Below are 26,131 nucleotides of genomic sequence, written 5' to 3'. Positions count from 1 at the left end.
TGACCAGTATGTAAAACAATTTGAATTCTCCTAGGGGAATTTATCTCGTTAATACATAAAAATATAAGATTAGAATTCATTGTCATGAACGTCTGATGAAGCCATTATGAAGCCTCTGTGTTATGCATGTAGTATAATCCATGTTTAGGTCTGAGGTTATTAAAAGAGGCTTTGGTTTCCCTTCATCTGTCTGCGACATTGCCGCACAAAGCTGAATCCCTTTTGATTTGATTGTCACTCTTCCAGCTGACTGACGCTTCAGCTTGTTGGCAGCATATGGCTGATATCAAGAATACATTTTTAGGTTAGATAGCTGATCATATTAGACGTACATATGGTTGCACTTTTATTGGAAAACAGTCATCAGAACCGGCAAGAACAACATTCTTGACAAGGCACCAATGACATCTGTGTATACTTGATACTGAGATTAGATTAAAATACTGTGGGGAATGGCTGTGAGGTGCATACATCTGCAGACAACATACATGAGTGATTACTTCTAATTTTGCTGCATGTAATGACATCCATAGAGTGCTGACTTGCATGTTCTTTGCCTGGTACAGAAAACCCATTATGAAATGTAGCAGCTTCCAGTGTCCCATCAATAAGGCAATAAACAGATAAAATTGTATTCCTACCAACCATCAATAGCACATATTCTTAGAGGGATAAGGAAAAGCACAAAGAACATAAAGCTCTCATTACAACACGTTAAAGTTCAAGCTTTACAAAGCTTTAGGGAGCAGGTGTTATTTCCCAGTGGAGCACTGACAGGAAAAATGTATGTATGTATCAGACACACTGGATTAGAACAGGCTCATATGGAGAGTATGCAAAATGCTTTGCTACTGTTGTGGTCTAAGCTTTAACCCTCAGTTCACAGGTGGAAAGGCACCGTACTTCTATGAATAGCAGTATTACTGTTTCTACAACCTTTATTTAAACAAGTACAGCTTTTGCAGGTGGTTAGACTAATTAAGGTGTGTTATTTTGACACAATATTGGTCTTAAAATAATCACTTCATTATAATTGGTGTTGCTACAAGTGATACAGGAAAGCAGTGATGAACAGGCATCATTCAGAGCAATAACATTAACTCTAAATACTCCTCTTCATCTATGTCTGCGAGTGTCTTCAACAGCACATTACAACAAGCATCCGCTGCACATCATTACACAATAGCATGATGCAGAATAATGACACTGATTTAAACGACAGAAATGTTGTGCTCATCTTATTGTGATAAAGTAGCTTAGTGCTAATTAAAATATTATATATATTTCTTTATCAAGCTGCTACTGTATCTGCTACCTTTTTGTCATTATCAAGAACATACGATGAGAATGAAAAATGCAATGCTAACACTACAGTTTATTCTCAGTTAGAAGATGTCTGGTCCAGTTGTCTGGCAACTGAACTGTATCCATAAACAGTGAATCTGCCAGGACATCTTTCAATACAAAGCAACTTGCCACTTGCGGGAGACAGAAGTGTTTGAAAATGCATCTGATGAAAAATAAGATTACAAATTGTAATCTTAGTGACAACATATGAATTATGTACAGCATTTAGTAGGTTGTTACAAAGGGATGTGAGGTTGGCATTCACAGAGATGGTCTTTGTATTCCTAATGTTTAAAACACGACTGTAAATCTCCCTCAAGGTGAGAACCAAACTGAAATGCTTTTGTGAGTGATACATTTAATTGAATCATATGAATTTATTAATTACGGGTGTTTTGGGAGCTCATTAGTATGAAGACTGAACATTTTAATCTCAGTGCTTTTCATGATATTTCTGAGTCAATACAACACACACACACACACACACACACACACACACATTGTGAGAACACACTGTTTGAAACTGTACTTTCAATTATGTGCACAACTCTTCTGTGATTATTAAATGCACAGTTTATACATCTTGTTCAAAGCAGGCAAATTTAAACTGAATTTTGTCAGGTTTAACTCATCCAGTGAGCTCAGAAAACCTAAACCTGACAGAAACTGTCCATGTAGAATCAGATCACCATTGCACACCATTACTCTCTTATTAAAGCCAACTTTCTATTGGGATTCTGTAACACCAATGTACATCTGAAAGCGTTTATACTTTGCTTGTCCAATGGAAAACGATATATTATATATTTAACATAAACACACATCATTAAAAAAAACATTTGTTGTATATAGAAAGACATATGCAATGATATTGGCAGCAAGCTAATATTGGCAAGATAATATATGATTTATCAGTCAGGTTCTATTTCTTCAGTAACAATCCAAGCAGAAAAAAAACACTGTTCTTTGGCCAGCACTGCCTCATCTAAAACATATTCATACATCGTTATAATTATATACATTATAATTATGTTGTAATTATAATGAGTGTTTTACAGTAACCTCTACATTATTGAACGTGGGTTCAGTTTTTGTGTAATCTCTCATTAGGTATAAAGTTGAAAAAAGAAAAAATATAGAATTCTACTGTTTGACTTTTAAATCTAAATCTGTCAAACATGCTGTATGCTGGAGAAGCACATACTAAGGTTCTCAATTTAAAATGGAAATCAGTTGTTTAGTTGTCATGAAGCTCTTGTTAACTGTAGATGTTGAAATGCTAAATCTTAACTCTGGTGTAGTGTAGTACAGTATTTATTGCTTGAATGACAAAATGACTGACACAGTCCATGTCCTGATCCTGTGTGCAGCACTTCATCATCTGGAATGGATCATTTACATAAAGCATTCAGGCTTTACGACACGTCATTCAGGCCAATCTTGAAATGGATTGTGCACTGAGTGTGTCTGGATTAGTTGTTTTTTCGATCAGTGAGGAGGATTAAATGCTATCAGTGACAGGTTAATGCATATTAATGTAATTCAGCTTAGCTTAAACTTTTGTCTTTTGTCTTTGTTTTGATTCCCTCTTGTGCACGTTGCAGGATTGTGTTTGGCTCAGAGTCTCATGTTTTTATTTAATTTCATTTAAGGATCCAAATCAGTATGAGAGGAAAAAAAAAAGTTTTATATTGGATTGTAGCCTTATAGGTTGTTAGGATTCTGAAGCAGGTGACCTTGTGAAATGTGGCAATGCACACAGTCTAGCATTTCAAATCGTACAAAGCACAGAATAGCAGTATCATGTCCTAGAGATAAATGCAAAGGAGAACATGCTCCTCTGCATTACAGATCTGTGTCAGCACTGCACGCTTTTCTGCTGAACCCACATGGTCAATAAATTCTTGCTGTTTAAAAAGGCGCATGAGAGGAATGTACTCTCAAAGATCTAATGAAATGACGAGGAATTGACCTTCAGGACACATGGGATGGATTCTTTACCACTATCCTCATGGTAATTGGCTTCGTATAGTTCTGCTCTGAATTATAAGTGAGTTGTATAGTGAATGTATGTCACACAAGAGCGCTCAGTCCTTCAGGGTTTACAGTTCAGAAGGCAACAATGGTTCCCAAGGGATTAGAGATGTGCAGGGATGTGCAAGTTAAAAGGCTAACAGGCAGCATCAACATACAAAACTGAGTGAGCGAACGTCTTAGTTAAAGGTCCCCATACGTCTCATTCTGATTAAAAGCTGTAATGGATTAGAACATGCGGAAAAACGCTGCATTAATTTCTTGTTTGGCAATGAAAATTAGTGACCCCACTGATTGCTTATTTAGATAATGACTGCCAGAGCTTCTCACGTCATTTACATGTATTCATATTGAGAGAAAAGCCGGTGATTTAAAAGCCTGAGATATATTTTTAGCACTAAGCTTTTTCTCAGGTGGTATGGCCAGGTCAGCAATTTGATTTGAAGTGGGAGTGGCGTGGAAGGCCACTGTGCAAAATTGAACCAAATTCGCCTGGCAGCATGTTAAACCATGTGTAAAATCCTCGCGATGGGCTTAGAAAACGATCCCTGGCTGGAGCCGCCACTTTCCCCCCACCTCTGTCTTTAGGGATGGTCACACTCATTCCTGTGCACCACTCGTAGGAGCCTTTGAAGGAAGAAGGATGACCAGGAGCCCATTAACCTCCCCTGTGCCTGTGCACTGATTCCTGACACACATCCAGACACCAGGTCGCAACCTCTGGGAAAGCAACCTCCTTTTCACACACCGCAAGCAGGTCTTTCTTTTGTTGCTGAGTACCGTCCTTTTCATTGCATTCCCAATACTTCAAGAGAGAAACTCACTAAATGCGTTGTAAATATTACCAAAGTGATAATAATGTGTCGATTTTGCAGCGACACTTATTTTGAGTTGTCCAGCTTTGACTGCAGGCTTGTTTGTCTGCTCATAAAGCTGTTATGGCTCTGGGGCGGCTGTTCAAAACTGTCTAAAAGTGTTAAATTAACTCTGCTAGCTGTGGGCATTTAATTCATTAAATCACTGGCATGGTGACTTTTGCACTCACAGCCACACTCACACTGACAATAAACAGGAAGTAGAGAGCATCAGCATCACATCCTTTTAGAGCTATATAGAGGGTTTATGGTGCCCAGCATCACTTGACCTTATTATATTTCATTATGTTTTTTTATGATGTGTCTTTCTCCTTAAGTCTCCTCATGTTTCCGCAGATAGGTATTGTTCTGCCCTGACATTTGCTAAATTATCATTTTAAAATTGATCAGGGGATTTCTGATTTGGAAAGTCACCCTTACATCACACGGTGTAATTGTTTTGACAGTTAACCAGAAATCAGAACTATTTCGAGGTGTTCTCCACTGGTGAAGCGTCTTCATTAGTCAAAAAGCGTGGGCGGGACTCTTGCTCTCTGCAGCAAGTCAAAGAGAGAGGCAATAAAGAGAGGCAGGATCTGCACTTTGCCGACGAGCATCTCTGCCGTCCTGCTTCACTACAGTAATCATTGCCCCCGGATCTGCGCAAATACACAGGACTTCTCTGGAAAAAGGCAGAGTTCATCAATGTAACTCCGCTCAGTCCGAAACTGTGCCGTTTAGCTGGATAAGTCCATCCCAAACGAGAAGAGAAAGAAAGAAAGAGAGAGAAAAAAGGGACAGTCAAACGCGAGTGGAGTGTCGACGTAAAATCGTGAAGGAAAACAGAAGAATATGATTGTCAAGCAGCACTTGATCTTCATCCTTTACAGCCTCTGTGCAAGCATCTTTAAAGGTGAGCGCTGGATGTATGCTGTATAGACGGGCGTGGTGTGCGGGGATGATGTGGCTGCGTTAAGTGTAAAGATCATATGTGATCATGTCACACGTGAGCCTAAGTGTTCAATGCAAAGAGAGTTCATTTTCTTTTAAAGATGAGGTGTGTTTGCGCAGCAGTTGTGGCCGGCGGACGGCTGTCGTTGTCGGCTGTCAGAGCCGACTGTGCTGGAATGCCTGGAAGTTGAATTGTGCGGCGCTATGAAAAGCAGAATGCGGCTGCACAAGTTTTTTTGTATCGGAGACAACTTGGATGTTGCCCTCCCTTTGGTATTAACTGACATATCAAACATCAGGCTGCAGATGAATCGCCTGCAGTCGCCTCCTGTTTGTCTGTTCAGCCAGTTATGTCCCCTGAAGCTGACACAGAGATGCACAAAAGGTTGCAGCAGCTGCTGGCGTGCGTCTTGTTTGTTGCGCGACCGGTGTCATTGAGTGGATCCTTTTTTTTTATAAGTCCTTCTGTGGGCCTTTTAAAGCAATTTCACACTTGGCTTCAATCGCCGAATTAACAAAGGTGACAATAACTTAGATGCCTTCTCTCTTTCATACACCAATGACTGCATCTGAGTTGAGCTTTTGTCTCCAGCACGGGCAGTTTGCGCACCGTGGTAAAGTGTAGACAGAGTGTGTGTGACTGTGTGTGTGTGTATTCTCCGAGAGTGTCGGTATGTATAAGCATACTGACCGTGCAAGCCCCGTAGCCTAGTCGCTCATTCAAAGTTGGGCTGCTGGGATCAGATGCAGGTAAGGTTGTGTGTGTGATGCTTTTATGCAGCCAGGTCTCAGTGCCTCTTCATGACAACTCCCTCAACTCCCCACAGACCATCCCGCTCTTGGACATGCTTGCGCAGCCACCGCCCTGTAGGCGACCAGTGCGCAGATACATAACGCCCACAGCATGGAGGGGGGTGGGGGGGTGGGGGGGGGGGGGGTGAGGAGGGGGCTGTCAAAGGGTGTAATGTCAGGAAGTCCCAAATCAAAGCAAAAAATGCCCACTCATCCCAATTTAATAACAGTTTGTTCCACATGATATGAGGAGGGAATATATATTTTTTTTATTATCATTGCTGATTCAGTGCACTGTACTGAGGGGATAATAGGAAAGTCACCTATGATCAGTTATAGCCTGTTCCTGTTTTTTGTGAGGGGCCATCCCAAAAATGCCAACTTTGGGAACCAAAACAGACCATCAACCAATGGTCAGCTTCTCAACTACAACAACGCTACACGACTGCTATATTTCATGTCATGTTCACATTGCATCGTCACATCAAACATCAACTCTTAAATGAGTCCTATTGCAATCTTAGATTTTGTCGAGAACATCACCTCATGCCTCGTGTTAATTATTTTTAGTCCAAGTGTCAGACCATTATGTCTTCACGAAAATACACAGCCGGTTTTCACTTTAACTCAAACGTTATGGTGTTAAATCTTACAAGACTGACTTATGAATTTATCTTCTTTTGTTAATATATGTTGCTTTTGGCAGTCTTGCTGTCTTTCTCTTCAGCAAGTTTCAACCCCACACATTTCATTCATCTCAATGAGCTGTACAACTTCAAATGCCATCAATATACGGCTGCAGCCTGATGACACATTCAACCACATCCACCTCCTGCTGTGCCCCCTCAAGATTTACCCCTTTTGGAGAGGGTTACAGTTAAATGACTATGTTTGATCTATCTAATTTCCTACCATCCAGGAAGCCTTTAGCGTCAGTCCCAATCACTATAGTATACAAATTTAGTGGCAGATACATGAAACTTGCTTTAGTTTTGTAATTGTCAGCAGGTATTGTTATATTAACTAGGATTTCAGAATTGGCCTCCAAACAGGATTGCATTAAGGGGCTACGCTGTAAGAAGATCTAAATATTAAAAAAAATATTGATGTTGTGAGAAGCCTTTAGGATTACCACATGATACATTGTTGCATTGTATTGTTACTTCAGTTTTTGGCTATGATAGTATGATTAGAACTATTAGCATCATTAGGTAGCAGTGTTGAGACTCAAAATGGGCATGAGCAAGCTAGCCCATTTTGAATCAGATTTCATTTCTTGACATCCTGCCATGGAGAACAGGGCACAGAGAGTTTTATCATCTTTTCCAAGAGCTCTGCTGAGATAGTCCCGACTTCAAGGGTTACTTTAAATATTTATCCTATGTGGCTAAAGTTTAGACACATGGAACTCCGAGCAACCAGGGCATCAGCACAAAATTCAGTTTCCAAAACATAAAGCTCTGACTCGTGAGCTTGTTGCTGTCAAACAATAAATGAAACAAATGAAACTCAAAAGCACTCAGAGAGCACATACCTCCACCAAGGCTGCACAATCTTATACATTTGTTTTTAAAATGCTCAGAAAATGTTTATCTGCATTGGGATCTGGATCAGCTGGGAAAAAAACACACAGGGGTGGGCAATTACTGGATACATATGCCAGACTTTTGCAGCAGTTTCAGTGGTCGTAGTTTGTGGCAAATATTCAAAAATGTTGTCCTATGTTCTAATGTCTTATGCTGTGGTGTTAACAAGTCTTAATAAACTGGATGTGGATGATGTGCATCTAGATCCTGTTCTGCACAGGGCCATGGCAGAACCGTTCAGTAAATTTCATTAAAAATCTGTAAACACGTTTTTGAGAACTCATACTCGCTATCAGACAAACAAACCAACAAATGGGACTGAAAACATAACCTCTTTGGCGTAGGTAATACGGTGCATACATCTTGTGTGATCACAGCCTAATCGACAGTTAAATTGCTGTGCGCCACACCACACACTGCAGTGATACTGTAGACAAGACCTCAGCCTCAGCAGCTCTGTTCATGCTCGATAATGCTGAGACCCATTTCATGCAGGCTCATCCTTCTTAGAACAACTATACTATTAGTATTTTGCTTAAATACATTGCTGGACTCTTATCTATAGCTGCAACCTATGAAGTGCTCCGCTGCTTAAATGTTTAATATATTGTAGTGACAGAGGAGATGAATTGTTATGTCTCCTCTCTCTCTCTGTTGTCCCCATATGTGCATCAGTGGGAACTTATGTCACTCTATAAGGTGTCGGTATATACTGCACCAGAGTCATCACAACAGATTTCACTGAAGCCAGCTCATGCAGACATCTGACAGATTTGTCAGAGCCAGTTAACAGGTTAGGTGGCAGACAGGCTAGTAATGCTAATTAGCCATGTGGTGCGGCTATACTTAGTCTCTTTGGAGACCTGCGGGCTGGTTGTGTCAGAGATGTAAGTTTTATGATCTGTGTCTTTCTTTGTTGGCCACAGCTTCTCTGGTTTGGTCTGACATTGCTTCTACTCAAGTGTTTCATCACTTTCCTTCTTACGGAGCCCAAAAAGCTCCCATACCGCCAAGGGAACTTTTCTTTTGTTTGAGCATGGAGCCTTTCATCATTTCTTATCTTGTCAGACATTTTGGCAAGTACAACCTGCAGGTGACATTTGAGCATTGGTGTGTATTTGACCATAACGTGTGGGGGCAGTAATGAGGGCAAAGTGGAGGATAAATGAAAGTGGCTCTCTTTTTGTCTAGACTTTTAATCTGGTATCAAAACCACAGACATAAAAACTAGTGACAAAAAGAGACAAGGAGGTTGAGGATGAATAATTCCCTCATAATGTAAGTGAAATTTTTTCCCTGATTAGGAAGGGGATTCAGGCAAGTAATAAAATATGCAAGCATCTTGTAAAACATTTGATATTTCCTTTAAATATTGGCCTAATAGAAGACCTACCAATTTTTGAGGGTTAAAACACCTACTGTGATTGTTCAGTGTTGCTTATTTGTGAAGAGTAGAACAGGAAGTCGTTTTTATTGTTATCAAAACATGTTATGCGTCGTCCATTTATCTTTCCATGTTCCACTATATTTGCCAGACCACTAAAGAAAGTGATGATCCATCAGTCTATGCAGTTCCCAAAATAACATTAACACTCCGAGAACTGCATTTTAGTGATTTACAATTGTTTTATTATGATTCCATAATGCCATTCATCTAACACAATATTACTGTGTTTTTATTTGCATATTTTTTGCATGAAGGCAATATTTGAAACTCACATGTACTGGAATTCCAATCCAAAGCTATTTCAAAAATAAGAAGCGTATTATATGTACAATTCATATGAATGCATACATTATATAGTATAAAATGCTTTGCATTTCTGAAATGTTTTCATTTGCATTCATCAGGATGGAAATTCCAATAGATAAGCTAAATAAACTGAATCTGTTTGAATTAACACATTCTGGTCTGTATGCATATGGTTAGGGTTTTCTATAGCCTATTATGTCAGGAAATCCAATCAGCTTTTTCGAGCCTAACAATAGTCTAAAATATTCATTATGTATGAAACAAAATTAAACACAGCAGAATTTTAGAGGATCAGGGTTGAAATTAAGCATCAGAGTGTTTCCTTTTAGCTCTCTTTGGTGCTCTATAGTTGTCTGGGACTGAAACCACATGGCCTTTATAAAAAGCCATTTCAGCCATTAACATGGTTGATTTCAGCACCATTCTCAACATTTGGACAGTGGACATAGATGTGAATAACTTTCCTACCAGCACAGTCGATTTTTCATTTTGAGTGCACTATAGGATGGCAGTTGCTGCACCACTTCATAGTTCTTTTATGTGAAAATGGAGTTCTGTTTCAGCCTGGATCTGGGTGTATTGAAAATCTCTTGAAATGAATACATATTGGACCCAAGTGAAAGTGAACCCCAAAATGTCACATATTGTGAGACACAGGGAGCCTGTGAGATATATGCATGGGCGCATCTCCTGTGGGTTGGAATAATCAGGCAGCAGGAATAAGCTGGCTGAGCTGAAGGCAAGGTAAGGCAGAGGAAGGTGGTTTACATTCAAGGATACCCGTTCCTCACTGCTGAGGGTTAGCTTATCCCTGCAGACTGTCTCCCAGCTGCCAAGTGCTGGCTCTGGTGCCATGTTGTATACTACTGCAAATGAATAATCCAGTAAAGGGGACAAATGTGCTCCAAAAGAGCCACTGCTGCCCTTCTTGCTTTCTGTTGACAGATATACATCTGCAAGGATAAGCCACAAGCCAGAAGCAAATGTGCTCAGACAAGTGGGGAACGGGCTTAAAGATTAGCTGCTCGCTGCCCCAACTGCGCCGTGTGCTGTCAGTCTCCCTTCGCCATGCTCTTTGTCATAGCACTTTTACACGCCATGCCCCCTCCGAGTGGGTATAGGCTTAGCAATGAAGTTGATAGACTGTAAGGGCAATTACGCTATTAAAGATTATTTTGACCCGTATTTGAGCGGAAGAGGTTAAGAGATTTTTCTACTTGTCAAGAAGCCTGTCTCAAGATACCCATGATAAGTTTAATGCCATAATTGGTCACGCTGAAAAGTGGTTAAAGCAGTGCTACATCAATCTCAGACTCCTGAAGAGGCACCTGTGTTCATGCATCTGAGAGGAGAAATCTACTATGAAACAGAATTTATATGTATTCCTATGATTTCAGACAGCTGAGTTAATATTTCTAAACATGAACGGTCCTCTGCTTAAGCTGGAAGCACAACAGGAAGTATATCATTTATCATGTCATCAAGTAACAGCAGCTACTCTGCAGAGCCGGATGTACGTTTTAGACCTGTATGAGATTGACTTCAAAGTCAGGGTAAGATTTTATATTATCATGCAGTATGCAATTGCTATGAATCAAATCTCCTGGAAATGGAGGCTGATTATTAGAGTAAAATAGTTGTTCATGATATGAATGAACATGAATTTAAGAAAACTGCACTGTCGCTTTTTGTGTTTCATCTTTAGTAAATCATACTCAGAGCACACTCTGAGATCAGGACTAAATCAGGACTTTCAGCAGTTCTTTTTCCAAATGAATTTTAATACAATATATTGGTCATCCAAACATTTATGTATTTGATGTGCCTGCTTGGGTAAATTAGCAGCAGTTCCACATGTAATTTGTTTGCCATTACACACCAAGCTGACATTCAAACTTGGCGCTCCTTGCCGTTGGGGTTTCTAAATGACAAAGATTAGTGAATAATTGCATCCATAACTCATTGTGTCTACAACACAACACACTGTAGTCGTCAAACATATAATAGAAATAGGAAATAAATGATGTGAGGTCCTCAAAGTAAAAGCTTGAAGATTGCTATACTGAGCCCCATAGGTCATACTTTGGCTTTATAGTATGTCATTCTAAAAAAAACCTGGACTTTTTTTACTCTGGTAACATACAATAGTCAATGCAAATACAGTAGAATCAATATCTACTTGGATATGTACAATATCACACATCTAAAAAAATCTTGAGTGAAACCTTATTTCAATAGGATCTGCAGGGAATAGAATAAAGAACATTTCTCATTGAAGCTTTGATGAATGAGATTCGGTCGTGTTGTTGGAAGGTGATAGACGCCTGTTTTGTGTGTTTTATGCATTCCCTACATTTCAGTTTTGTGCCCAAAATGAAGCCTATACTTCATTTTATGCCCGTTTGCAGTGTTGACCTTTACCAATCTCTCTTGGCCCTCATCTCTGTTGAAGTGGGCTTTGTGCCCGACTATGGATGAGCCTCTGAATCTCATTTAGCCTGTGTGATGATCTCCTTTTTCTCCTCTTGCTGCAGTCTCTATGAACAAAGTTAATATTTTTTGTTCAGAAATGACAGCGATAGACCATTCCATGACCCAGTGGGCATGTAATCTGTATTAGTCATTTTTTTCACAGTGGATGTTGTAGCACCTAGAACTTATGTCACCTCTGTTTTCTATTGTCTGTTCATGAGCTTTTCTGATTATTATCACAGAAGTGAAAGACATCTTCACAAAAGTAGTCTTCAGTCTGCTCTGTTAAAAAGAAAATCTTAACCGTCTGAAAGATCTGGTATTATGGCCTTTTTTTCTTCTTTTTTCTTAATATTGAGTCTATTTTAAAAATATCTGTGACATTTTATTCACCAAAAGTTGTTTAGATTTCTTTAAATCCATCTTTCCTTACAGCCCAGATTCCCCTCTGTCCTCCAGCAGGCTGTTTCGGAAGCCATTTACGTAAAATTGGCATAATTAATGACCGCCTGCTCCGATTGGTTGGAGGTGTGGCCCCCACCTTCACCCCTAGCCAATTGGAATACAATATAATGAATAATGCAGTTTCCCTTACGCTGCATCTTTACCTGGAGTGATGTCTGCAGCTGGAGATGAGAGAAAGTATATAGTGGTCTATGAACCGGAGTCTGATCCTGAATGAAGAGGAAGAACCTGCTGTCACACGGTTGAGATTTCAAAAGGATTTTTCAGAACGGTAAGATCGTGTCTAAGTTTCCTAACAAAGTCAAAGTCATTTTTTCAAAGGAAACTGGAGATTGCTAGCCTAGCTTTAGCACAGATATATTATATTCCTTTAGCTGAGTAACAGAGGGAAACAATGTTTATGAGTATACTTGTTTTAAAACTTCATCCACAGATTGAAGATGAAAAATTGAAAACCCAGCAGCGTACTGAGTCTCTTTAAGCAGACAGTCGGCTGTAAAATGTGTGGAACACACACACAACCACTTGCTGATAACGGAGGGAAGATTGTCTCCTCTGGAAGGCTGTTAAGACTTTTTAGCTGCTGAACGGCCAGCAACAGCACACTTCCAGTGACCTTCTTCTTTGCTTGTCATCCGGATGAAATGCAAACTGTGGCTACAGAAGTTACGGCAGGGGTGGGCTCATGCTACAGCTACCTAGCAAATTTGATTTGACTTTCTGGTGTGACGTAGTTTCGCCTCAACACCATTCACTCTTGAGCCGCAAATTTCAAAATTTTAAATAACTTAAAAAGACAGAGGAGATAGAGTTGAGTAATTTTACAGCACAGGAGGGATCCATCCCAAAGCTCATTTTTCTTGTTTTCCACAATACTAGCCGTTTAATGAAAGTAAGAGCGGTGTTGAGTGCAGAATGTTAACCATGAAATATTGGGAGCATTATGTGGAGCATTATGTGGCCATAATAGATGTCCTCTTCTTTTTCTGCTGTGCATATTTGGGAGGCTTCCAAAAAGAGTGATTGAATAGCTGAGGTACACTGCAACCAAACACCTGGCAGCCTGACCAGAAGTGACTGCTTGTTTTGAGTTATGTCAGGGTCTTTTTTTCCAGGGCACAAGTATGGCTGCAATAAGAACAATAAGCTAGGGAGCCTCTCTTTAGCAGTGTACAAGTTTAATTCAGAAATTGAAATCAATGTGTGTTCCTTTTACTTCACTGATAGTCCAGGCAAAAGTGGCTTTATATTAAAAAGTCCTCATGTGTGAGCAACCACTCTCCAGCTTTGGAAAATGGTACTTAGTAAGCATAGTAAACAGTATTCAGGGATAGTTATACTGAATCTTGGTGTTTTAGGATGTAAATGACTGTTGTGGTTAGTTAATTTGTTGTAATGGGTTTATCAGCTCATATTAATATGATCCTTAGAGGTAGAGAATCTTGGACATACCTCCCCAAACCTTTGAAATGTAAACAATACATGTAGGCTAAGTACATTTGGAATTACTGCCCACTCTATGTTGAGGTTTTAAATATTTGTGTTTTTATGTATCAACACAGAATTTCCATCAGTCTCACACAGTCAACAGGATTTTGCATCAGTGGGTTGCCATGCTCATAATGCTCCTTCAGTCGAGCAGTCAGGCTGGACGTCTGAGCTCCAGATAAAGGAGACTCTGTTGCACTATCTTTGGAAATTTGATAGCTTGCTGGAATAAGTCATGCATTTTCATAGACTTGTAAGCAGCAAATCATGGCAAATTCAGTTATTTATTCCAGGGTAATGGTTTGCATTTTATGGCTATATGATTTGATATGGCCAATACAAATTAAATACCCTGAAAATAAATCAAAACAAGCAAGAAGGAAACATGCAAACAAAAGATTGTTGACTTGTGAGAAAATCTTGTAACCTTTTGTCGGGGCAAAAATGAAAACCATCCATATTCTCAGCTCGCTGAATCCCTCTCAGGGTCATGAGGAGCTGTAGACTATCCCAGCATACATTTTGCAGAATACAGGCAAATACCCCTGACAGGTCACCTGCCCATCACAGAGGCCATTGTGTACAGATACAGGGATTTCCCTGGATTGTTTTGAGGCAAAGGTGGCAAAGGCTGGAGAACATGTGTGATGCGGCGCACACAGTTTGTATGCACACCTTTAGAATATTGTGTGCTTAAGTGAAAAAATTAACGATTTAACAGACAAAAGCGTCCATTTAAGATGGAACAAAAGATGAAAAAGTTGTGACAAATGACAGTGTTGATTTTGTAGGCCTGGGACGATATGCATATCTCCTGATTTGATACTGTCACGATACTTGGGTGCCGATTCAAAACCGATCCTCGATTGAATGAATAGAAAAGGAGGCGCTATTTTCAGTCTCTTGCTCCAGTATACTGTGTGCCAAACCATTCACTGGTGTCCTCAGTCCACTGAAATACAATATGAAACAGAACTGGCAGATAAGATAAATGGCCCACAGCATTTTTATTTTAAAAAGTTAACTGCATTAATTAATGAATTAATTAATTTGGAAACATCTTACAGTCTCCTGCCTGTGTGAGAATAACAAACTGAGCGGGAGGTGGAATGCTCCGCTCGCTATTAAAGTCATGTCTCCAGCAGTAGAGAGCAGTCTCTCTGCTGCACCGTTAGCTCCGGGGAAAGACAACGCTGTGCAGGACACTGAGCGGGTGCAGGGTTTCTGAGGTGAAACAGACTGTGCGTCAAGTTATTTTCTTCACCTCAGAGTTAGTTTAAACTGTTTTATGCTGCAGTGTGTGTTGGTCAGCCGGTCTCGTCTGTTAATACTGGAGATTGCTGCTCTGCTAACATTAGTCTCTGAGTAATGGTGTAGAAAGGATTCACAATATACTTCATGTTGGTCTCACAAAGGTAATTATTTAGTCATTAAATCAAAAAAATGCTTGCAACCGGTGCCTTTTTTGGAGATGATAATTATATATAAGATATATAAGATTATAAGATAACTCTAGCATGTGCGAGCTGTGGACTGTCCGGGTGCTGCACCATCCTCGCAGTTGAGTTCTGCCTTTTTCATTCCGTCAACATGAGATGCTTGAATTTTCAACAAAGGTGGCCTTTGAGTTAGATAGGAAGGAAAAAGCCTGCAGACAGACAGTAACATTCATGTTCTAAGACAATTTAGTGTCTCAGTCCACTGTGAGGAAAGCTGCAGGAACTGGGGGAAAACATGCCAACTTAAAGAGCGCACACTGTAAAACTTAACAAAGAGGAGGCTAATTAAAATGTCTTCAAGTCTGGCAGTATTTCAGAGTATTTCATGACATTTTCCCATGTGCTTTTGGTTTTTCTCTACTCCCAAGTGTTATCACTGCAAAATAAGTAAAGCGACTGTTTATGTGCCTGAGAGCATCATGAAAAAAAGCACAAGTCCAACCTATTTATTTTCTTATAGCAATTAAATTTGACAATTTTATTGAGCAAACTTGCTTGAAGTTATCAGTAGACCTATTCCCACTGCATGCGCTGTCTGAAGGCAGTAGAACAAGCAACTGAGTCTCTGCGTTGTCACAGTTGCACTATAGACCCAGTCCCTGACAAATTTTAAAAAAGTTCACTGCAGCATCAGCCAGCGATATTTTGCATAGAATGATTATTGGTATTAGTACCAAAAACCCACATAGATCCTACAAATGAAATGTGGCTTCTCTCCAGATTGTGCACAGATAAGTGTTCTGCTATTCTTGGTAACCACATACAGTATATTATAGTCTTATAGTGTTTTATACCCACATCTATATCATGCTGTATAAGCCATACAGTATAATGACTGATTTTTAAAAGTACGTTAAGGTTGCAGAGGAGTCTTCCTAGTGCATGATGTCCACTATAATTAATATATACATACCGTGCAGATCTGTAAAATAACGAATTGCATGTTCTCACTTATGGTATTCATACCATTAACCAGATCTGTAATGTTCATAAGATTATTGCAGATTATGTTGAATTGAAATAAACAGGCAATTATGACTGCTCACACATCTTAAATGTAAAAGTGAACAACAGTTTTATTGGAAAATGGTTTTACTCTTACTTAGTGAAGAAAAAAATATGTTATAGATAAATATAAACAGCTTCTGCTTGAATGTAACAAGTGGAAAATGATTAAGTTCTTCAACCCTGCTCAAGTGAGATGCCATCCTAAAAACCCAACTTTGGAATAAAGACACAAAAAGCACAAACTTAAGCTCATGCATGTTTATACCCTTTTATTGACTTCCTCTTTAAAGGCTTCCCACGGGTCTCTAAAGCTGGAGTGTAGATACTGAATGCAGGCATATTTGCAAGTGAAGGTGGGGGATAAAAGCATTGAAACTCATGTCCTCATAAAGAGGGATCAGCAGTCTGAACGCGAGCTGCATACCGATGCAAGAGATGCCAGTGCTCAGAGCCAGAGTGCATGCTTTGCTAGGAGAGAAAAAAGCCTTAAAGCCGCTAAGCCGAGAGCAAGAAGGGGAAAGGAAGAGAAGGTGTGAAACAGGGAGGCACACAAAATGTAAAAAGCAAAGATTCATGTCATAGATAGATCTGCCATTTCCTCCACCTGCTATGACTGGTGAGATGTAAAAGGGGTTAATGCAGTTTTAAAATAAAGGTTAAACCATTTCATATAGGATAAAATAGCACACTGATGTTTCACAGAGTTTTTTTCTTTATACATTAGATTTATGTGAGGAAAGAAAGCTGGAGATTTTCAAGGAAAATCAACATAAATCAAAGTTGCAGTAAGTTTACTGTGCTCATAGGAACTAGTAAGGATAGATGACTCTCTCTTCAAAGAGACTACATTACATTGGGAGTCGTCTTTATGGAAAGTGTTTGAACACCTGCTGACTGCTCCTCGAGGATGACATTGTGAGGGTGTGTTCACACCAAGCACGTTCAGAGCAGTTTATTCTAACCCTGAAGCGTTATTCTTTCAGTTTGGTTTATTTTTGCAGCTTAAACTGTACCTCTCAACTTCAGGTGTGCAAGTAACATAACCACTCAGGTAAAAAAAAGTAAAGTAAACATACAGTGTGATATCTTGCACATTTTCCAGCAGATGGTTGTTTCTTAAATGACTTGTTATTAGATATTAGGGCATACTTTTTGATGCAGTTTGCATCTTCATTTAAGGGAGACAGACATGGTATAAACGGAGAGTATAAATAAGTATGGTTCATATGATTGGCTCTAGAGGAGGTAATGGTGACTCATGCAAATTGTCTTTTGCCAGTTGCAAAATGTCAGGTAACCTCCTTCCCCCATTAGTTGGGCCTAATCTGGGCTCTGGAGGGAAGTAGGGAACTTTATAGAACTGTAAATACAGTAAATATGTATATAAGCACTAAACATCTAAAGACTGTGTGTGCACAGTTACAGTTGACGATGTTTAGAGGCAAGAAAAGAAGTCACATAGCAGATGTTGCCAACAGAAAACAGGAGCGGTTGAGCTTCTCATGGAATGTAAAACGCTCAGCAGAGTTGAAGGTAAGGATCCAGTTCTAGTCTATTTTAATTAACTTTTGACTCACCGGCCAAGGTGGCTGGTAGATGAAAAAATCCATCGGCCACTATGCATGCCGTGCACTGTATTATGCAGCAGCAGCACTTTCTGATCCAAACAGCTGATTTTTTTGCCTGTGCTGATGAAAAATACCAACTTCAATAAAAATTTGGTGTTGGAACAGAAAAGACAACATCCATATGTTACTTAAGACCTTTGCTCCTCTAGGGAGCATAGGCCATTGACAAATGTCCTCCACCTCACTCGGTTGTTGGTGTTTTTTTTTCGAGATCTCCCCAGTTAAGCCCACTCCCAGACATTTCTGCCTGGACACCTCCAGCTGTTCCTGGGGCGACCTCTTTTCCTTGTTCCTATTTTCCTTGGGGCTTGTTAGGTCATGTTTGTGGCAGGTTTTTAGAGGGTGTGTCCAATCCAACTCCGCTTTCTCCTTCGAATTTGTAAGTCAATGAAGAGGATCCTGGCTTGTTCTTTTCCACAGGTCCACATTGCTTACTTTGTCTCTCAACCAGATGTTTAGTATTCTCCTGAGGCAGGTGTTAATAAATGTTTGCAGCCTGTTTGTTGTGTGTTTTGTTGTTCTCCATGTCTCTCATCCATACATCATCACCTGATTCACGTTGCAGTTAAAGATGCATATTTTGGGATTGATTGAGCTCCAGATCTTCCTGAGCATGCTCATGGCCGACACACCTTCTGATGCCAAAGAAATCCATCCTTGTGGGGACATGGAACATCGTTCCAAACATCTGAACCATGCTCCAGGCTGGCAAGGCTGCCATTGCCAAAGAAATGGTGTGCTACAATCTCCCAGTCTTGGGCTTGGCAGAAACAACATCCATATGTACAATGTGAAAATAACTTGCAGGAAGGTTTGACAAGCAGGGAGATTCACTAAATGTTTCACTAATTTAGTTTTTATTTATGTAAATTTCTTAAAAGAAAGAAGAGGAACCAGAAACATTTCTGCAGAACCTGCCAGTATTTTGGAATAATAATTCACCTGAAACTCTGGATTTTACTCCTGTGTAGTAGCTTGTACATTAGAGCTGAACAATTAATCATAATTTTATTGAAATCGCAATACGGCTAACTGCAATTTTCAAATTGCAGGAGGCGATATTTGTTAAAGGTGAAATGTGTGTCAAAATACCATTTTAAATTAAATATTGTTGTGCTGCAGAGATGTCCTGGCCTACACATCATATTCTCTGACTTCAGAAAACATCTTTGTTTTGTACAGATCCCTGCAAAAATAACAACATAATCATTTTAATGTTTTTCAATGAAAATGAGAATAATGATGATTGATGATTCCCTCTATTATTGCAAATCATACAACAATTGCAATCTCAGTCAAAATAATCGCAATTAGATATTTTTTCAAAATTGTTCAGCTCTACTATACATAATGTTTCATTCATTTTACAATATGTACTGAAAGAAAGAATAAAGAGCATAGATAAGTATAATTTATAATGGCCACTGTAAAATAAAAGTAAAGTTAAAATATACTTGCTGTGCAGTTCAGTTATTTCAATTCATTGCATGTTCTTTCTGAGAGTTTGCATATGTTAACTATATCTGCTGATGCTTTAACAAATTTTGGGCTTTAAGTCATGCAGTGATTAAACTGTATAGGAGGTTTTGCTGTGTAATTGTTGAACATTTAGTATAAAACAGGGTCGCTGACCTCATAGTCTGAATATCTAAATCAAACAACTGTGTTCATGTACCTAGGTTAACAGGGTCATTATCCTTCTCAAACATTGCAAATTACTTTTTTGCAATTATATTGCCAACATGATTGTGAGCAGAGCATGAAGTCAGAACTACCCTTGAAGGTCCAAACCCAAGTGGATATTGGGAGTAAAGAAATGATCATGAAGAAGAAGTGCTAGTACAGGTGATGCTAATGCTACAGTTTTTACTGTACATAAATTTGATCTGTGTGGTGAGAAAATAAAAATAGTTGTGTTAATTTGATACTAAATGAACAAAATATTGATTTCAGGAAATAGCGTGAGAAGAGCAGATACTGGTTTTGCTCTTGGTATGAACTTTGAGCCCAATAAGAGTCCTGCCTTCCCCATGGTCAGCTATATTAGCTATCTGTTAGAAAATGCCACAGGAAAGACGTACTTTTTTGGATTGGGCTGCAGAAATAGCAGGATATAAAGCCAGGATGGACCCTACAATAAGCTCTTATAATGGCCAGTCTGGACTGTCCCGGCCTTTTGTGGGCTCAGAGATGATTACACATTTAGTATCCCCCAGCACTGGTGGAGTATGAGGACATCCAGTGTGTACCAGGTGACCTTAACTACTGGAGCTGTAGCATCCCCCAGATAATGACCACTCTGAACCCCAGGAGCAAGCCTCATCACCCCGTAAATACAGGGACCATATGGACCGGCGTTGGAAAGCTGCAGACAGTCACTTTTCAAATGGATGCATACTTGTAGGAGGCTTTTGTGCTGTGAAAAAAGGCTCTGTTGGCATTTTCACAGGTTCATGAAGACTGTGTTTTGTGGAGGCTGAAGTTCAGCTACACTGGACAAATGGCAGAGGTCTCTAAAAGTGTAATGCAGTTTTTCAATGGTGGTCTCAACCTGAAGAAAACGATATGTTCAGAAATACTGACTCCATTTGTGTTGGTGGAAAATTGCTCGTCAGAATGTTAAAGTACCTTGTTTGGGGCAAATTCAGGGTCATTGTGTAATAGATAATGTTGAATGTCTGTTTAAGTTTTTACTAAAATTGTGACTGGTCTGATTTTAAACACATTACATACGCTGAACAAAGCAGTGTTCTGAAATCCCGAATGTGGTAGCAAAGGAGCTGTTAGCTGCTGTAGTAATATCTTATTGATGGTTGTAGACAACACTGCACCACATGCCTCATATGTTATTGAGCCTCGGAAGCACTACTTAGGATGTTTTTGAAAAATGATGTGGTTCCTTTGAAATAACAAATTGATCACCTTCAAACCATTCAGGAGCTTTAGGGCTTGGAGATGATTAAACATTTAGATACTCTTTCTTTTGAAGGGTCAACATAGTGTATGGAGTTTTCCAGTATCCATAGTTTCAGCCTTGAATTAACAATCACTGTGTGAGGTAGCTTGATGTAGAAGTAGGCACTCTGCACACAATTGCTTTCTGTGTGATACATACCGCCAGTTCTTTGATGGTGAGCTCCAAGCATCGATATGACTCTTCTAGGAATTGCCAATCTACAATCTGAAGGTAGGCTCCATATCTACAAGGTTACCTATCATATGAGGTAAATACTTAATAGGGTTACCCACATCACAATTTCAGTGCATGATTTTCATAGAAGAACAAGAATAAACAAAAAATAATGATGTAATAATATTTAAAATACATATTATATATATATATATATATATATATATATATATATAGAATAGAATAGACATCTTTATTTTCCACTCACATGGAAATTCATCTTTGGCTTCACAGACATACATACACTTAAAGAATTCCTCTGCCATGGGTTAGAATACATGAGATAAAGACAATAAACAAGTGGGCCTGTAATAATAAATGGTTGGGATGAAAGTGCTAAAATAATAAGAATGAATACATATCTTAAATAGCTCCACCAACTGTCTCTTGGGGTTCAGTATAATCTTGCTGGCTGCGAGTATTGTTGTGACTTTGCTTTTACTCCTAGACCCTAAATTTCCATACCAGCATGTGATGTTGTAGGAAATTATATTTTCCACTAGACTGGTGTAAACCATCCTCAGGACGTTTTTGTGCATGCCAGATATTTAATTTCCTTGAAAGAAACAATCTTTGCATTTCCTTCTTAAAAATGTAATCTGAGCATTCATTAAAATTCAAGTTGGTGTCTAAAATCATTCCTAAATATTTAAAACTACCTACCATCTCTACAGCTTGGTCCTCACTTATAATTGGCTGACACATTGGTCGCCCAACCCTATTGTTGACGAGTTCCTTGGTCTTGTTTGCATTTAAGAGCAAAAGCACTCTCTTGACACCATGTTAAGAGATTGTTGATGTGATTAATGTAGGAACTCTCTAGTTCATCGTTACCCACCATTGTCATGTCATCTACATACTTAAAAAGACAAAGGTTGCTGTCATAGATCTGCATTTCAGTTAGATACATGGAAAAAAAGTGCAGGAAATAAAATGCAACCTTGGCACACCCCAGTATCCAAAATGATTTCATCAGACAGGGAGCCTTGTACAGAGACTCTTTGGGGGCGGTCAGGAAAAAAGTCTTTGATCCACAGTGCCAGGTGTCCACTGGTATCAAGTTTAAAAATTGAATTTAATAAAATGTCAGTCCTGATCGTATTAAAAGCTGAACTAAAATCAATAAATAAAATTCTGGCATTAGTCTCAGGATGCTGGATGTGTTTGGTAATCATGTGCAGTAATCTTAATGTACTGTCCTCAGTACCTCTCTGTGCTTTATAGGCAAATTGGAGGTTGTCTAGCTGACCATGGGGAGATGTTAGGCACCCTTTCCATGTACTTACATAAGATACTTGTAAGAGAAATGGGTCTGAAGTCATTAAGTGAGGAGGGACGACTCTTTTTAGGCACTGGAATGATTCTCTTCCATGAGAGTGGCACAACATGTTCATCAAGCACATCCTGGAATAATCTTGAAAAAAAAAACACCTTTTGGTTGATAAGTGCACCCTGCAATGGCTCTTCCTCCGAGACCATCTGGGCCTGGAGCTTTGTGTGGCCTTATCTTAGCAAGACTGCCTCCTATCTCCTCCTCAGTAAGTGTGATAGGATCCCAAACTGGGCAACATACATTGTCGAGTATGTCCCCATGAGTGTCTTTGTCAAACCTACTGTAGAACTGGTTTAGCTCATTGGCAAAGGAGACAGTATCTGTGGCTAGGCAGTGTTGTTTCCTAACCTCTCTGTCCATCATTGTATTGAGACTGCTCTATGCTTTCTTTGCATTGCCAGTAATAAATTGTTGCTCCATTTTGTGTCTATGCTGTTGTCTGGATCTGTTAATAATCCCCCTCATTTTAGCCCTTTTTTTCTTTAAATAATACCATGTCTCCCCGAACAAAGACAAAGAAAGGCAAATTTACACAAATATTTTGACAAATATCCACATAATTAATTGCTTAGCTGAGAAAATGCACTTGAGACAGACAGAAAGAAGAGACAATGTATGTTTGCATGTGTGTGTGTGTGTGTGTGTGTGTGTGTGATAGTCTGCATGTGTGAGCAACCTGGATAACATCACAGCGAATGTAGTCAAGCTTACATTATTGATGCAACCTTGTGCTCAACTGAACATAATGCAAACAGGATGCAACAGTGGTACAACTAAACTGTCTCCGACCTCATTTACGCCTGGTATTAACATGCTATCTGTATCTGGATTTGTTATCTGGATAATGACATCTGATCACAGGTCTTTGCATTTACACCTGGTATTATAGTGTTCTCATTATCTCAATTTTTCCTGCATTGTGAATGGATTTCAATTTGCAAATAAGGTAGGCGGAGCTGGCTGAGTCAACAAACGTGAATTGTCCCACGGTCTGGTGAAGCGATGCCTCTATAGTATGGTCTCTATTATTTTTCCTTGCCTGAGAAGGGGGTCATCTGTAGCTTTTTGCAGGGCTCGCTTGAAATAGCAGGAAGAGGTGGAGTTATGTGATGTTTTAACTTACTGGGTTGATTTATTTCTTAAGTGTGCCAATTACAACGTATTCTGTGATCCCTATAAAGATGAGATATCCAGATAGATTGGATGATAATAGGAGGTGTAAAAGGGATGTCGGTGTTGCAGAGTATCAGGGTGCTCACTGCAGAAATGTCTTATGTGGTTAACTGCATTTCCTTATCACTGCCATCACTGATGCTCCACTTTCTTGTTCAACAAAAAATCTGTCCCCTTTACACTATTCACAGTATTCCCACGACATGGGTGAACTTTACAGGTGAATAAAGTCTCTTAACTGGCAAAACTACTATATATCTCTATCTATCTATCTATCTATCTATCTATCTATCTATCTATCTATCTATCTATCTATCTGTCTATCTATCTGTCTATCTGTCTGTCTGTCTGGAGATAAAGATCCACCCTTAAGTGAAAAAAATCACAATTTTACAGACAAAAGTATCCATAGAGATTTAAATTTTATACTAAGATGGAACAAAAAGATGAAAAATAAAGGTTGTGACAAATGATGGTGTTGATTTTGTAGGCCTGGGACCATATGCTTATCTCCCGATTCGATTCTATCATGATGCTTGGGTGCCGATTCGATTCAGAATCAATTCTCTATTGAATTAATAGAAAAGTTGGCACTATTTTCAGTCTCTTGCTCCAGTATATTGTGTGCCAAACCATTCACTGGTGTCCTTATTCCACTGAAATACAATATGAAACATAACTGGCAGCCGTTTTATTTTAAAAGTTAACTGCATTAATTAATGAATTAATTAATCTGAAAGCATCTTACAGTCCCTGTCTGTACAAGAATAACAAACTGAGTGGGAGGCACTGCCCTTGCAGTTGAGTTTTGCCTTTTTTTGTTCTGTCAACATCACATACTGGAATTTCCAACAAAGGCGGCAGCCAGAAATACAAAGGCGGCCCACCTTTGAGTTAGATAGGCAGGGAAAAGCCTGGCCACTAGAAAATAACATAATATTGCAATTTAATTTTTAAATATCATGATAATTATGAAAACGAATATGCCATTAGTTGTGACACTCATATCAGCACTATGACAATACATGAGGACAAAAGGGACTGTTTCAGTATATATATATCCGTTTCAATATATTATATTGAATATTTTGTCCACTCCATTAACATACATGAGAGGGGCAAAATATTAGGAACATTTTTAAATACAATGCACTCCAGTACACCACCACCACCACCACCACCCATTAGGACCTCAATAATAAACATAAAGTAGAATTATCACCTTTCTGACAATGTCAACAAAAACTAAAAATGTATAAGCTTCATAAATGTAGAATTTATGGCAGTGCTGTTGTATTGGACTGTATTAGACCACACAGGTGAACCTAATGAAGTGGCCGGTGAGTGTGTGTCTTTAATGTATCTAAACAGCAAGAGCATGGAAAACAATATGTTTCAGCACTGGGCTTCATCAGAAGAAAAAAGTAATAATGTGCACAGTGCACAAGTACGATAACTGATGATACTTGTAATTGTTCTTGACTTTAAACCTATCTCGGTGCTCTACTTTTCTTGGTTTGAAAACACAATCGGTGAAACACAATCAGGATATTTTAAGATATTCTTCTCGAACGCTGCACTGGGCTGATCCTAAATTACTTACACTTTTGCCAGTGGCAACACAGGAGCAGTAATAGGAAATATGGGTTTTCAAGATATTCTTAGCTCTACAAAGGCTTTGTCAAATTTATCCTAGATTGACAGTCTCCAGTGGGGATTTTTAGATTCAATAGTAACACTGAAACTGTAACCCACTGTCATTTCTTGAAGACCAAATTTAACAGGAAAAATTGTGTAAAGTTTGATCAGTTGCTTACACTTCACTGAGGATCATGTGACTGAAGTTTAACCTTCAATCTACATCTACGTTAACATTCTACTACACATCCAGATAGTATGTGTGAACTTATGTCTAATAACAATCTTTACACAATCTTGTAATTCCCTACATTTAAGTCACCATTTCTACAGTCAGTATGAAATTCCTATTTTGCTTTAGATTATATATATATAGCTGTTTCCATGGGTAACACTTGAGAAAACGAAATTGGTGACAAAAAATATAAAAATTAGCCTAGAAAAGAAATTGAAACCTGCTATATGACTTTTTTTTTGACCATCATATTTATTGAAAATAGTGATGATGATGAGATGACTGAAACATTTCTCACTTGAGCACTTTTCGTACTGTAAGCATCATCTGTAAATAAAAAAAGCTAATTTCTCTAAACATTTATTTACACATTCATATTTATACATAATACATTCTCATCAGAATCCAGATCTTTTTCACACTTTCATGTATGTCACGTAAATCATTAGACAAGTTATGATAATTTTCATGGTATGTTAGCAGGGATGCTTCTTTGTTATGGATATGTAAAAGGTGAAATTAGAAGGGAGGTCCAAAAATTGTGCAAACTGCATTTCTGTCAGATATTTCTTGCTCTTGTTACAAGACCAGGGATCACAGGAAATGTTTCCCAGAGTGCAGAGCACCAAACAAAACATCACAACATCATGTTATTGACCTCATCCATAGAGCACCCTGCTGTTTG

The 26,131-nt window shown here is 38.9% G+C and overlaps 1 protein-coding gene across 1 annotated transcript in view; it reads left to right on the top strand.

The window, feature by feature from the left end:
* The first annotated feature begins 4,837 nt into the window (after positions 1 to 4,837).
* Positions 4,838 to 26,131, top strand: part of cadm2b (cell adhesion molecule 2b) — a 161,138-nt gene continuing 139,844 nt past the window's right edge. Inside the window, exon 1 of the mRNA XM_042414698.1 lies at positions 4,838 to 5,148. Coding sequence (XP_042270632.1) covers positions 5,088 to 5,148 — 61 coding nt within the window. The 5' untranslated portion in view covers positions 4,838 to 5,087. The remainder of the gene's footprint in view (positions 5,149 to 26,131) is intronic.

Source organism: Thunnus maccoyii, chromosome 6 (assembly GCF_910596095.1).
Source record: "Thunnus maccoyii chromosome 6, fThuMac1.1, whole genome shotgun sequence".
Classification (NCBI taxonomy): Eukaryota; Metazoa; Chordata; class Actinopteri; order Scombriformes; family Scombridae; genus Thunnus; species Thunnus maccoyii.
Note: the sequence above shows the minus strand (reverse complement) of the source record. Positions and strands in the feature narration are given on the sequence as shown.